A 14,099-nucleotide genomic window follows, 5' to 3' on the forward strand; every position below is an offset into this window, starting at 1 on the left:
GAAGAACTGCACCACTGTGCTTTGCGTTGCTGCGGAGGCCTTGGCATAGTACTTCACACATGGGTTCAGCATTTGCTATCCAAATAAAGGCAGACTAGAGTCGTCCGCTGAAGATAAAATTAACCCGATCCAGTGCCCCTCAGCCATATACGTGTAACTGTGAGATAAGAGAAGACATGTCATAAACAGCAAGATACATATTGGCACCACCTAAATACTGTTAAAAAAAAATTCTCAAGATGATTGGCACCAGCAGATTGAAAAACAGCCAGCTCCACATTCAGTCCCGGAAATGACGAAGGCGATAGAGTTTACTTAAGCCTGCGGAACGCATGGACTGCGGGCAGTACACACGTGCTGTTCCAGTGAACACTACGGAAGGTCACACCAGTCCAGAACGACCAATTTCATTCATCAGCCCAAAATAATTTCTGTTCAAGAGTGCTAACGTGAGGAACCTTTAACTCATTATACATCTGATGGTATGAGACCCTTCACGACCGGATAAGGAACCGGAGTACAAGGACATAGCTCACTAAGATAGCCCGCTGCTACTACGCAGCGACAGAAGCTTGTCGTTTTGCAAGCTAACATTACGCCTAAACGCTTCCAGAAACTGGGGTCGGACCGTTTGTTTTACTACACCTTATCTTTGTGAACGCTATGGCTGACTACCTAATAAGTGGACAGACGGGATACGTGCCTGAAGATGGTTTGGCGGCACAGCAACTTTTCAATTGCGGAGACGGTCTTACTTACAAGTAAGTTACGTTAACCGCAACTCATGGGCCTAGTGCACATGCCGTCCTGGAATGCTGTCACACAGAAGTACAAATGTTATTTTGGTAACATATTGCCTTGCTATCCGCTATTAACTAGGTCACTGCAGCATTTCTATACAGACTTGTATCAGTCAAACTAGCAGTGATGAAAGTCCCCCCATTTCTTCAGGATGACGTCTACGCTATTTTACTGCATAACGTAATGCCGCAACAGTTATTTTATGCAGTAGAAAGCGTGACGTTAACGTTACTTGGCTAGCTCGCTAAACTGGGGGATACTGACAGGTGTCATTGCTAATAACCGGTTCTTGTACAAGCACTAATGAATTCTATTAGGATCCCCAGTGATATGTGACCTGCTAACTGTCAATTTCGTACTACAAGAGATTGGCTCACATTCCTTAATGGGTAACTTGTTAGTTGATGCGTGCCAGTTCATGTTTAGTGTTGCTCTCTTGCAAAATCATAATTACCTTACCCTAATTACCTTCTTGAGAAGATAGACTAACGTTAGGGAACGTGAAGTTGAATTAATGATATTGTGTGAATCCTTCTCAGTTTGTGAAGCTAGCTTGAAAATACCATCATAACAGTTTGTCCAATGTCGGTTTTCTTTTAGACTGTTAACTCTCAGAGTTATCTAGGTAGTTGGTAAACTCAATTCAAGCATGGAAACTCAATTGTAAGCAATGGTCTGTTGTAATGCCGAATCAGGGACGGCAGTGTTTACGGCTGTTGTGGAATGTACCATGCTTATCTATTTTTAACCTCATGACCCACAGAGCGATTCGATAATGCCCAGAAATAAGTCTTTAAGGCTTTTCTAACGACTCAAGCATGGTGTTTTAAATTATTATTTATTCTGTAGTTCTGTTTTTAACAAATGGAACAGCTACATGTAATCCTGTTCAGTTTAAAGAGCTATTATACTACGTAGTTATTGGACCATGTGAAGGTCGACTTCAGTACAGATATATTGGTCAAACTCGTCATGACGAAGATTCCAGAACAAAATCTCTCTCTCTCTATCTCTCTCTCTCTCTCTCTCTCTCTCTCTCTCTCTCTCTCTCTCTGTTTCTTTCTCTCTGACTCTTTCAAGTTCTTTTTTTGCACACTCGCGAGAGCACAATACAAGAAGAAGGGATGAATACATCTTTATATCTCAGCCCTTCAAACTGATATTAATGGCTGAGCTGTATGTTAAATAACTCTGTCTCTGTTTCTTCCAGTGACTTCCTAGTTCTCCCAGGGTACATTGACTTCACTGCAGAGCAGGTGGTGAGTATTGTGACTGGCTGTATTCATTGTAATGACAGATGAATGGTGAAGTTGAGCTGTGAGTGTGTCCCCAGACAGAAGTAGTTCAGGAGCCTCTGATGGAAGTAGTGAGGTTCTGTTCATGTGGCAGTCTTGGCACAGGCTAGATTTGATTCTCTCTTCACAGGATCTGACGTCTGCTCTGACAAAAACAATCACTTTGAAAACACCACTGGTATCCTCGCCCATGGACACGGTCACTGAGTCTGGAATGGCCATCGCCATGGCTGTAAGTAAGCGCACATTGGCTCTTGCGTTCATTTAAACACGGAGAAGCATAACGTCTTTCATGGGTCTGATGTGTTTATTCTCCTCAGCTTACTGGGGGCATTGGGTTCATGCACCATAACTGCACTCCAGAATTTCAGGCCAATGAAGTCCGCAAGGTCAAGGTAATAGTCACGCTCCAGTCTTATTCATTACCTCACTTCATCATACTTTGTCCCCAGACTCAGTTGTCTGTTTGCATGTGCTTAATCATACTTGTCTTTGAAACTCAATCAACCCCTCTACCTTTTCCTGTAGTCTTCTGACACACTCTGACTGCAGTGTTTGCATGATATTCCCTGTAGTAAAGCATAGGCCCGATGGGGGTTTTGTGTGAAAAGACTGTGTGATTTCCTCTCCTGCGCCCTTCCTCCTCTTACCCTTGTTGTGGTCCTTCCTCACCCCGCCCCCCCCCCCCCCCCAGAGGTATGAGCAGGGCTTCATCACCGACCCAGTGGTGATGAGCCCATCTGAGCGCGTGCGGGACGTGTTCCAGGCCAAGGCACGCCACGGCTTCTGCGGTATTCCCATCACTGACAACGGGCAGATGGGTGGACGTCTCGTGGGCATCATCTCTTCCCGAGACATCGACTTCCTCAAGGAGGAAGAGCACGACTTGCCCCTCAGCGAAGTAAGTGGGCCTGCACAGGGCTGATGGACTTCAGTGCAGGGGCTCCCAACCTTTTCTACTCCGAGGCCCACCTGTTCGTATTTGTAACAGGTCGGGGCCCAACAGACACCCAGCTTATTTTAGCTAATCTATATTCCATTTTAATTAATATGCGATTGTTATGTGTCACAAAGAGCAACATTAGCACCTGCTACAGGTGGAGCAGGGAGCCTAGAAATAATACAAGGAAATCTAACTAGAAATTGCACCATTAAAATTGTATTGTGCACCAGAAAACAACATAAAACCATACAGAGCATTTTCAGTCAAAAGGGATGTATTATCTAAGAGTTTTGAAACAAAGGAACTTATTTGCAGTAGGCCTAGGCCTATTTGTGCACAGCAAGTAAGTAAAAACAGTATAGACCCAAAAGATAGCATGCACTCAAAACAAGTGATGAAACATGCTAACAAGTCCACTCAGCTATGCCTGATTGAAATAGGTGTTGCTTCAGAAATGCAAACAAATAGGTTCAAATAATGTTCAAATAAATAGGTTAAAATAGGTCAAAATAATGATTTAAATCTGTCGCTGCAATCTATTATCAACATAAAGAGCACTAAGCCTTCCTGGGCAGTGGTTCGAGTTGATAGCTCTCCACAGAAAAGCACGCTCTTGTAGAATATGGCTCCACAATAGCACTAAAAAAACGGCAGTAATGCGACTTTACTGATGTCCGGCTACTCGTCTAACTGTGTTGAAAAGAACAGGCTACCTTTTATCCTTTCCAGAACCGGAATCTTTCTGTGTTGTTAGAATGTGGTACTGTCAAGAGTTTTTCGCAGCATCATCCCCATTTATCTCGCGGCACATATCCACTGCAGCTGGCAGCAACAGTTCCTCTGGGATCGTGAAGGCCTTCTTGGTCTGTGCAACACGTCTTGTTATCAAGTAACTTGCATTCAAAGCACTCATTTCTTTTGAAATATTCCACTAGCTTTTCAGCGGTTTGAAAGTTTTAGCGCCTCATAAGACAGGATATAATCAGGATTGTATTTACGCTGGATTTTAGTTGTTTTGGGTAGTTTGACCTTACCAGTGCTGTCACTCTTTCGCTTGAGAAACTTCTCAATTTTTCTGCTAATATCGTCACCAAGTAGAACGTTACCTTAACTGAGCGCTTCAACTTGAAGATAGGATATTATTTCATGATCTGTTTGTTATGCCTATTTATATATTTGATATTGTGTTTAAAACATCCAATTTCAATCATAAATTGTATTAATAGTCTCAACTAAAAATCAGTTCTTCGTGGAAAATTTGTGGGGGAAAAAACTAAAAAACCTGAAACATTTTCGCGGCCCACTGGAATTTGGGCTCCGCGGCCCATGGGTTTGGAAACCCTGCTCTAGTGCACTGCTAGATATACAACACTTTCACTATTGATTAACCAAGTCTCATCTCTTCTCACTAATTTGACCATTTGTCTCTCTCTCTTTAGGTCATGACCAAGTTGGAGGATTTGGTAGTGGCTCCAGCTGGAGTGACACTAAAAGAGGCCAATGAGATCCTGCAGAGGAGCAAGAAAGGTGGGTGTGGATGTTGGCTGATTTAAAGCTTCACGCCACGCGTCCTCACGTGTGTTCCCATTGGTGCTGAAAAAATAAAAGTAACTGGTTTATGTGTTGTAATAGTAGCAGTAACATATTAGTATCAGAAGATTTATTATTGGTACAATAAGTGACTTAATTAAAATTAGTGAGTGGTCTAGGTTACAAAAAAAATAACGCACTAGATAGGGTCAGACAGAAGTATCTAAACTGTGAAGTTGTAAATGAACCGATATGTGATCACATTTCCAGATGCATGCCCAATATTTGACTTTCCTCCGAAAAATGTCAGAGGTCTCTACAGGGTCAGTTGGGTTGGCCACAGAGGTGACAGGTTGTGTGTGTGTGTGTGTGTGTGCGCGTGTGTCAAGGTTGTGTGTGTTTAGGCGGTGTGTGTGCTGTGTGAAGACTGCAAATTGCACAGGAGCCTTTAGTGAAGGCAGAGGTGCCAGTGTTGGCTCCAAACTCTGCTTCAGTGTGTTTTTTGTTGCCTTGGTGACTAACATGTCAACAAGCTGGTCTCTACGATGAGCATTGAGAGTTGTCCTATCTTTGGTTCAAAAATGCATTTTGTGATTGCACTTCAAATTCTCTATTCTTGTATAATCTACACCTAGTCGAATGTTTATCCAAGACACCAGCTTTCTTACCCTTTCCCTGAGTATCCCACAATGCTACTCCAGGGTTGTGCTCTGGGCTGTGTTGCTTTGGTTAAGAGGACAGTGCCGTTGATGTACTTCTGCACGTCTGTGCCTTTTAGGCAAGCTACCCATAGTGAACGCGGAGGGCTGTCTGGTGGCCATCATCGCTCGCACAGACCTGAAGAAGAACAGAGACTTCCCCCTGGCCTCTAAAGACTCGCGAAAACAGCTGCTGTGTGGCGCTGCCATCGGGACCCACAACGATGACCGCTACCGGCTCGACCTGCTGGTGCAGAGTGGCGTTGACGTAGTGGTGTTGGTCAGTAATTGATTATGTGTGTGAGTGTGTGAAAAAGGAAGAGAGGAGTATGATTAGTGTATAGGTGTGTGCTTTGAAATGTGCCATACCTTAACATCTCCTTTTTTTTTTTGTCTCTCTTTCACTTTCACTCTTTGGCTTCTCACCTCAGGACTCCTCCCAGGGCAACTCTATTTTTCAGATAAACTTGATTAAATACATCAAAGAGAAGTACCCTACCCTGCAGGTTATTGGAGGCAATGGTAAGTGTGTCCTTTTAAAGTTTATGTACTTGATTCTCCCCTGATTCCACACTTCAAGTCACATTTAATCAGGAATCAAAATTTCTGGATGGTTAAACATGCTTAACCAGTTCTACATTTCATTATAGATCACACACATTCATGTCACACACAGATATGCCACAGTGGCATGCAGGAGTTTGAGCACCCCTGGTCAAAATTTCTGTGGCTGTAAAAAGCGGAAGTGGAAAAGATGTGTGTTTTCCAAACGTTTAAGATTTTCTTCAGAAAGATTACTGTTTTGTTTCCATCCTTTACAGCATGAAAATAATACAAAGACGCTTAACCTGCTACATATAACATATACGCCTATCAAGCTGACGGTCCATTTTCATGACCTTCCATGGTTTATTGAAAATCTGTAGTTCACAAGAGTGAATCCGTGTTCAATTTCTGTGGCTTTACAATTAAATATCCATTATGACACGCTTTAGCTTTAGGACATGAATTGCGATTAGTTACAGCAAATTATGCGATTAATTTGTTTTGTGAGGGCCTTAGCAAAACCTTGACCTTGCACCTCTTGAGGTTGTCCATTTTGGAGTTTGAGGTGTGTTAAGGATCATTATCCTGTTGTAGAAGCCATCCTCTTTCCGCTTCAGCTTTTTTTTTTTTTTTTTTTAGATGGTTTGATGTTTTCTTCTAGAATTTGCTGGTGTTTAATTGAATTAATTCTTCCCTCTACTAGTGAAATGTTTCCCGTACCACTGGCTGCAACATAAACATGACGACAAAGCATGACGATAAAATGTTCCGAAAAGTTCTGACACTGAATTTTGTGGTGAGGACGCAGGAAAGGTTTTGTTTGGATGACTTCCATGTAGGTCATATTTGTGCAGGTATCACTGTACAATAGAACTGTGCACCACCACTCTAAAGTCTGTTAAATCATCGTGAATGTCTTTTGCAGTCTGATAGAATCTAATGAGACAGACAGAGTACACATCCAGGGGTATGCTACAGAATCAGATGATACAAAATAACAGTAGAACAGCTATATTTGGTTCCATCATTTCTATGCTCACACACCACCATGCAACAAGCAATCAGAACAGGAAAACATAAATATGTGGTTCCATCAAGTCAAACAGGGGGTTTGATTAGCCTTTCTAGCAATCCTATGAGTAGTTATCCCTGAAATTATACTTGAAAGACCTCAACTTGACCTCCATCGTTCCTATCAAGTGCCATTTTTTTTTTTCATTCATTACATTGCGAGCTGATGAGGAGATGCTGCTTAGGGGAGCCCATTATTGATAGACTGCATCACCTGGCCTTACGATGATTGTGACCAAGCCATAGCCCTCACATGCTAATTATTACAAGCGAAATACAACATTTTCCTTTGAGGTTTTTTTTTTCACAAAATAATACACTAATCTTGCTTAAAACGTTGAAAAGAATGTGTCATCATTAACTGTATGCCTTTTGGAGATCAGTTCATCTTCTACTCACTTTACTATTCAAATAAATAGGACTTTTGACCAGGGATACCCAAATGTTTGCATGCCTTTGTATCTATAGTTGATCAGATCTGACCCAAGTGTGTGTTTACACCCGCTCTATGTTTGTTTGTGTTGTTGTACGTATGACCAAAGTGTGTGTTTAACCCTATCTATGTTTGTTTGTGTTGTTGTACGTATTAGGTGTGTGTTTTCACCCTCTCTATGTTTGTTTGTGTTGTTGTGCGTATTAAGTGTGTTTACACCGTCTCTATGTTTGTTTGTGTTGTTGTGCGTATTAAGTGTGTGTTTTCACCCTCTCTATGTTTGTTTGTTTGTGTTGTTGTGCGTATTAAGTGGTGACGGCGGCACAGGCCAAGAATCTGATTGATGCCGGAGTGGACGCACTGAGAGTAGGCATGGGCAGCGGCTCCATCTGCATCACTCAAGAAGGTGAGTCCTGGCGCTCATACTCCATTGCTATCAACCAATCCCAGCGCTTCTGCCGCCTCTTATGCCAGTTGAGGCAGTGAGGCACTTTTCCCCTCTCAGAGTCAGTGTGAGTGACCTGTCTGAGCATGTGGGCTGGTCTAACCACTGGGCTGGAGAAACAGTCACACCCATTCTTTACCCCTGTGGGTTTGTCCTATGCCCCTCTTCCATTAAAACAGTGGAAAATATGTTAGTCTTCTTTGGCTGTGTGTGTGTGTGTGTGTGTTTGTTTGTTTGTGTTTGTGTTGAGAGGCAAATAAACACAGATGTGACGTGTATATATGTGTGCCTCTGGCTCTGAAGGACTGTTTCAGTGTGTGATTGGGTAATAAGAAACACAACTGCGTAGAAGCTGCACATCACATCATGGGTGCGCTCGTCACTAAAACAGGGTAGGTATGCACACACTGACTTTGCCTTGCTTATGTTCGGAATAGTCTTCTGCTGATGGTTTGTTTCAATCATGCTCCTACGGGGAAAGCATTCATTTTAAATTCATTTTTAATGATCAAACATGCTTTTTATTGTGTTTGTGACCATAAGTAACTTTCATTCTCAAGTAATTGTTTTATATTCCGAAACCTTATATGTAGATGTTGAATCAGGGTACTTGGCACCCAGTATTTTGATATTGCGATGAAAACAATGGTTTGTTGAAGTACTGGATCTAGAGAGTTTTGTTGGAGTGTGTGTGTGTGTGTGTAGGTGAATCTACTGTCAGTCAGCCCACTCTCCTCTACTGTTCTTAATGTTTCCTTCTTTCACTGTCCCTCACTCTCATTCTTCTCCACCTATGCCTGCCGTCTACTCTCTGAGCCTTTCCCCGACTCTCCATCTGTGTCTCTCCTTCTTCCCTCTCCTTCCTCCGTCTAGCGCACCCTACTGTTCCTCCTGATTTAAAGCTCCACAGCCCCAAAACCCCAACTACTGTAACAGGATACTCCAGTAAGTCCCTTATGCTTCTGAGCCCCACCCCTGCAGGGCTCCCATTGGTTTCACTACCTCACTATGCCCGCCTCCTTTCACAGCCTGCTGCATTGATTGGTTGGTTAACGGCTCTGCATCAGTAGAAGTAGACTGGTGTTTGGGTTTTTGGGGTTTTGGGTGCTTGTCATTGTCTGACTAACCTGTCAGTCACACCTGGCACTTCCTCTGACTCCTAAACTCCACTACCCACAAACCCTCTCTGCCATGCCAAGTGAATCGCTTAAGGGTGAATTTTTAGCTGAATTTTTAAGTGACCTCCACACCTCCCTGATATCCAGTGCACTACTCCTGAATGTCACTGATTCAATCAGCCAGTGACATTGGTCAGCATTCATAAGAAAACGCATTCTGGGAGACACTTGGTGTATTTTTGGTTTTGGCATGTTTAGTTCCATCTATTGCGTTGGTGGTTCTAAGCTCTTTGGTCTGAATCAATCCAAAAGACTACATGTCCATACATGTCCGACATTCGTCTTGTAACAAGGGTGCTGTGAGTCATAAAAGGTGTCAGCATCTCTAATCATATTCACAAACATCACCCTTGAAAAAGAAGACCATTCAAATGCTGAAAGGATGATCCCTTTCTCCTTTTTCTGACCTTTGATTCCATTCAACATCCCATTCCCTTTATAATATACGTTATGTGATGCTATTCTCCTGACATCTAGTTTGATTAAATGCTTTGGGGGTGCATTTTAAACTAGATAATGGGCCTGTTTCGCCACTTCAAACACACTAAGGGTTTCTGCACTAATAGTGTGAGCGGTGCTGAGCTTGTGAGGGTTCAGTCCCCGCTCGTCTAAATGAACTAAAGGGCTCTTTAGCAGCACAGCATGACCCACCTGTGGGCTGGATGGCTTCAGAATGACATGGGTGAGCCAGAGGGTGAATGTACGATTATTATTTTTGGTTTGTTTATGTGGATTAGTTTATGTGTAAATATGGTGTGTGTGTGTGTAATGGGAATGTTCACGCATGTGAGAAAAGAGTTTAACGGTATAACACGGTAAAAGAAAACTTCACCGTTCACATTATGGTAAACCTTTATAAAAATTGTCGACAATAAATCTAAAATAAAAGGATGAAGATCTGATTGGAAGAAGCAAACCTGAGTGTCTGTTTAAAGGTTGCACCAGTATTCTTGAACCCATGATGTCATGAGTTATGTATTATACCTTTTTCAAACCCTATGAGTTCTTTTTTTTTTTTTTGGCTGATCTGGTGTTCACTTGGTATGGTTTTGGTTCTCCCTCTATCTCTGTGTCCTGCAGTGTTGGCATGTGGACGGCCGCAGGCCACAGCAGTGTACAAGGTGGCAGAGTATGCAAGGCGCTTTGGTGTACCAGTCATCGCTGATGGTGGCATCCAAACGGTCGGCCATATTGCCAAGGCCCTGGCTCTGGGAGCCTCCACAGGTGAGCGCACTCTCACTCTCTCCCACACACACACACACACGCGCACACACACACACGCACACACACGCACACACACACACACACACACACGCACACAAGCAAAGGAGGATTAAAATGTCTTGTGCTTTTGGGCTGCAGTGCCTCCTTCTGTCTATGGAAGACATTACAACATGGTTCAGCCAAAGCAGTGTGGTGTCCTGCTCAAGAGATTCATAGTTCTCTCTCTCTTTCTCTCTCTGCTTCTCAGTGATGATGGGGTCCCTGCTGGCTGCCACGTCAGAAGCCCCAGGAGAGTATTTCTTCTCTGACGGCATTCGGCTGAAGAAGTACCGTGGCATGGGCTCCCTGGACGCTATGGACAAGAACCTGGGCTCCCAGACCCGCTACTTCAGGTGCCACTCGTGACTCGTGTCTCTGTGACGTACTAGTGGCCTACGTCAGATACACTAACCGGCCCTCTTACCTTCTCTCCTTCTACCTTTTAGTGAGTGTGACAAGATCAAGGTGGCCCAGGGTGTATCAGGAGCAGTGCAGGATAAAGGCTCCATCCACCAGTTTGTGCCCTACCTGATCGCTGGCATTCAGCACTCTTGCCAAGACATCGGCGCCAAGAGCCTTACTCAGCTGAGGTATATACACACTGACATGCACATAAAACACCTCTTGTTGTATGACCTGTGTGTGTGAGGTTCACTTGATTGTCTAATGTCTATGTGCTTCATTGACAGAGCCATGATGTATTCTGGTGATCTAAAGTTCGAGAAGAGAACCTCATCAGCCCAGATGGAGGGAGGTGTCCACAGTTTGCACAGGTAGATGATCGAACGTGCGTGTGTGTGTGTGTGTGTGTACTCAATATCACCCTCTTTGAACCTGGTGGCATATACAGTGGGTACGTAAAGTATTCAGACCCCTTTACATTTTTCACCCTTTGTTTCATTGCAGCCATTTGCTAAAATGTATTTGGGTGAGTTAATGTACACTCAGCAACCCATCTTGACAGAAAAAAACAGAAATGTCGACATTTATGCAAATGTATTAAAAAAGAAAAACTGATATCACATGGTCATAAGTATTCAGACCCTTTGAGTAGAAGCACCCTTTTGAGCTAGTACAGCCATGAGTCTTCTTTGGAATGATGCAACAAGTTTCTCACACCTGGATTTGGGGATCCTCTGCCATTCTACCTTGCAGATCCTCTCCAGTTCTGTCAGGTTGGATGGTGAAAGTTGGTGGACAGCCATTTTCAGGTCTCTCCAGAGATGCTCAATTGGGTTTAGGTCAGGGCTCTGGCTGGGCCAGTTAAGAATGGTCACAGACTTGTTTCGAAGCCACTCCTTTGTTATTTTAGCTGTGTGCTTCGGGTCATTGTCTTGTTGGAAGGTGAACCTTTGGCCCAGTGTGAGGTCCTGAGCACTCTGGTGGAGGTTTTCTTCCAGGATATCTCTGTACTTGGCCGCATTCATCTTTCCTTCAATTGCAACCAGACGTCCTGTCCCTGCAGCTGAAAAACACCCCCATAGCATGATGCTGCCACCACCATGTTTCACTGTTGGGATTGTATTGGGCAGGTGATGAGCAGTGCCTGGTTTTCTCCACACATACCGCTTAGAATTAACGCCAAAAAGTTCAATCTTGGTCTCATCAGACCAGAGAATCTTATTTCTCATAGTTTGGGGGTCCTCCATGTGTTTTTTGGCTTTCATATGTCTTGCACTGAGGAGAGGCTTCCGTCGAGCCACTCTGCCATAAAGCCCCGACTGGTGGAGGGCTGCAGTGATAGTTGACTTTGTGGAACTTTCTTCCATCTTCCTACTGCATCTCTGGAGCTCAGCCACAGTGATCTTTGGGTTCTTCTTTACCTCTCTCACCAAGGCTCCCACGATTGCTCAGTTTGGCTGGACGGCCAGGTCTAGGAAGAGTTCTGGTCATACCATACTTCTTCCATTTAAGGATTATGGAGGCCACTGTACTCTTAGGAACCTTGAGTGCTGCAGAAATTATTTTGTAACCTTGGCCAGATCTGTGCCTTGCCACAATTCTGTCTCTGAGCTCCTTGGGCAGTTCCTTCGCCCTCATGATTCTCATTTGTTCTGACATGCACTGTGAGCTGTAAGGTCTTATATAGACAGGTGTGTGCCTTTCCTAATGAAGTCCAATCAGTTTAATTAAACACAGCTGGACTCCAATGAAGGAGTAGAACCATCTCAAGGAGGATCAGAAGAAATGGACAGCATTTGAGTTAAATATGAGTGTCACAGCAAAGGGTCTGAATACTTATGACCATGTGATATTTCAGCTTTTCTTTTTTAATACATTTGCAAAAATGTCTACATTTCTGTTTTTTTCTGTCAAGATGAGTTGCTGAGTGTACATTATTGCGGGGAAAAAATTAACTGTTTCGATTTTAGCAAATGGCTGCAATGAAACAAAGAGTGAAAAATGTAAAAGGGTCTGCATACTTTCCGTACCCACTGTACCTAGGATGCTAGACCAGGAACTTAAAGAGGACCTATTATGCTCATTTTATATGACGTTTATTTTTGTGGTGTACTAGAATATATTTCCATGCCTACATTGATATTCACCCTCTGAAAGGCTCTGTTAGAGATCCTGTGTCTAACCCTCCTTCTCCCGATGAGCCCAGTGTGCTCTGATTGGTCAGTTGGTTGGGAAATAAGGATTGTATTACGAGAGTGCATCATCCTGTAATAAAGGAGAAGGGCTGGAATTCCAACGAGGCGTTTCAGGCAGCTGAGAAAAGTGGTTTCTGTGGGAGAGTGTTACTCCCTCTGGTGTGTACTTTGGGCTTTATAACCTTGCAGACCGTTTACATGCACAAAAAGCTATATAACAGTAAAGGAAAGGGGAAAACTGGAAAGGCATAATTGGTCCTCATTAATAGCATTCATTCTTTAATTGAACAGGCTGCTTTAGTTGTGTGCAACTACATTTTAAGGTCACTGGTGAAATATTATATACACAAAAAATACACACCTACCTCTTCATTATTCAATATGTCTTTAATGTTTTACTTTTTCTTCTGCTTTCTTCCTGCAGCTACGAGAAGCGTCTTTACTAAAGAGACGTTTTGATGTCATCCCCCCACCTTGCCAACATAGACACACAAACGCAGACGTTTTCACACACTCGAGCACGAACACACACCTTTACTGACCTACACTGACATAAGCGCACTCAGTGCCTCAGAGCAAAAAAGAACCTCAACTTCCTTCTGCTGTGGTCTTCCCAGCCTTTCTTCATATGAAGAGACAGTGTTTTAGTGTGTGTACGTTTGTGTGCGTACGCCTGTGTGTTCTCTCTCTCCGTTTGTTCGTTGAAGTGTTTGTTTCAGATGCCTTCTTTTACCAGAGATGTGACCTTAACATTAAGTTTAAAGATTAAAATAAGCAAGACTTTTCCACATATGCTTGTCTGTCATCATTTGCCCATTGAAACGCTCTGGTTCACATGCATTTTCCAAAAACTCAAGCAAATATACCTCTACACTTGGATGGAGTACATTTGACTCATCTAGACAATTATTAAATGGAAGCCTGTAAAGAGGTGTATGTACGTTAGTGAAGGCGAGTCCATGAGACTGCATGTAATGTCATAACCATTCACCCGTCCGTGTTCGCAATAGTGTCTGTCCGAGCTCAGCAACGGATTCCCCCTTCTGTTTTTTTTTTCCCTCCAAGTGACTGACATCCTGCCCTCTCAAAAGATATGGCTACAAAATCACCGGACTTTCCAGACCTACCCATACGCATGTGCACACACACCATGGCATGCACACCAGTACCCACTTAATGAAGGACAGGTGTGGGTGTATGAAATGTGTTGGGACTCATTTATCCTACCCCCAAAGGTAATATGAGCACCAACTGTAAAATCACACACCTGATTGTCTGCACAAAATACACACACATGCA

General features: G+C 43.3%; 1 protein-coding gene across 2 annotated transcripts; it reads left to right on the forward strand.

Annotated features, from left to right (window-relative positions):
- The first annotated feature begins 329 nt into the window (after positions 1-329).
- impdh2 (IMP (inosine 5'-monophosphate) dehydrogenase 2) lies at positions 330-13,590 on the forward strand. 2 transcript variants are annotated; one of them, XM_080853348.1, is made up of 15 exons: positions 330-761; positions 2,012-2,060; positions 2,227-2,328; positions 2,417-2,491; positions 2,791-2,997; positions 4,479-4,566; positions 5,348-5,547; positions 5,699-5,789; positions 7,628-7,723; positions 8,636-8,707; positions 10,021-10,164; positions 10,412-10,556; positions 10,650-10,793; positions 10,893-10,976; positions 13,225-13,590. In XM_080853348.1, the coding sequence occupies exons 1-15, from the start codon at positions 664-666 to the stop codon at positions 13,244-13,246; spliced, it is 1,617 nt and encodes a 538-aa protein (XP_080709474.1). In that variant the 5' UTR covers positions 330-663; the 3' UTR covers positions 13,247-13,590. The 2 variants fall into 2 exon arrangements, with proteins under 2 accessions (XP_080709474.1, XP_080709475.1); XM_080853349.1 differs by lacking the exon at positions 8,636-8,707.
- Positions 13,591-14,099: the final 509 nt, after the last annotated feature.

Source organism: Sprattus sprattus, assembly GCF_963457725.1.
Source record: "Sprattus sprattus genome assembly, chromosome: 16".
NCBI classification, from domain to species: domain Eukaryota; kingdom Metazoa; phylum Chordata; class Actinopteri; order Clupeiformes; family Clupeidae; genus Sprattus; species Sprattus sprattus.

Excerpts from the sequence above, each read along its gene's own strand:
- impdh2 (XM_080853348.1), top strand. The coding sequence starts at position 664 with ATGGCTGACTACCTAATAAGTGGACAGACGGGATACGTGCCTGAAGAT. Across the intron at positions 2,998-4,478 it reads ACGACTTGCCCCTCAGCGAA|GTCATGACCAAGTTGGAGGA; the intron begins GTAAGTGGGCCT and ends CTCTCTCTTTAG. Across the intron at positions 10,165-10,411 it reads GGCTCTGGGAGCCTCCACAG|TGATGATGGGGTCCCTGCTG; the intron begins GTGAGCGCACTC and ends TCTGCTTCTCAG.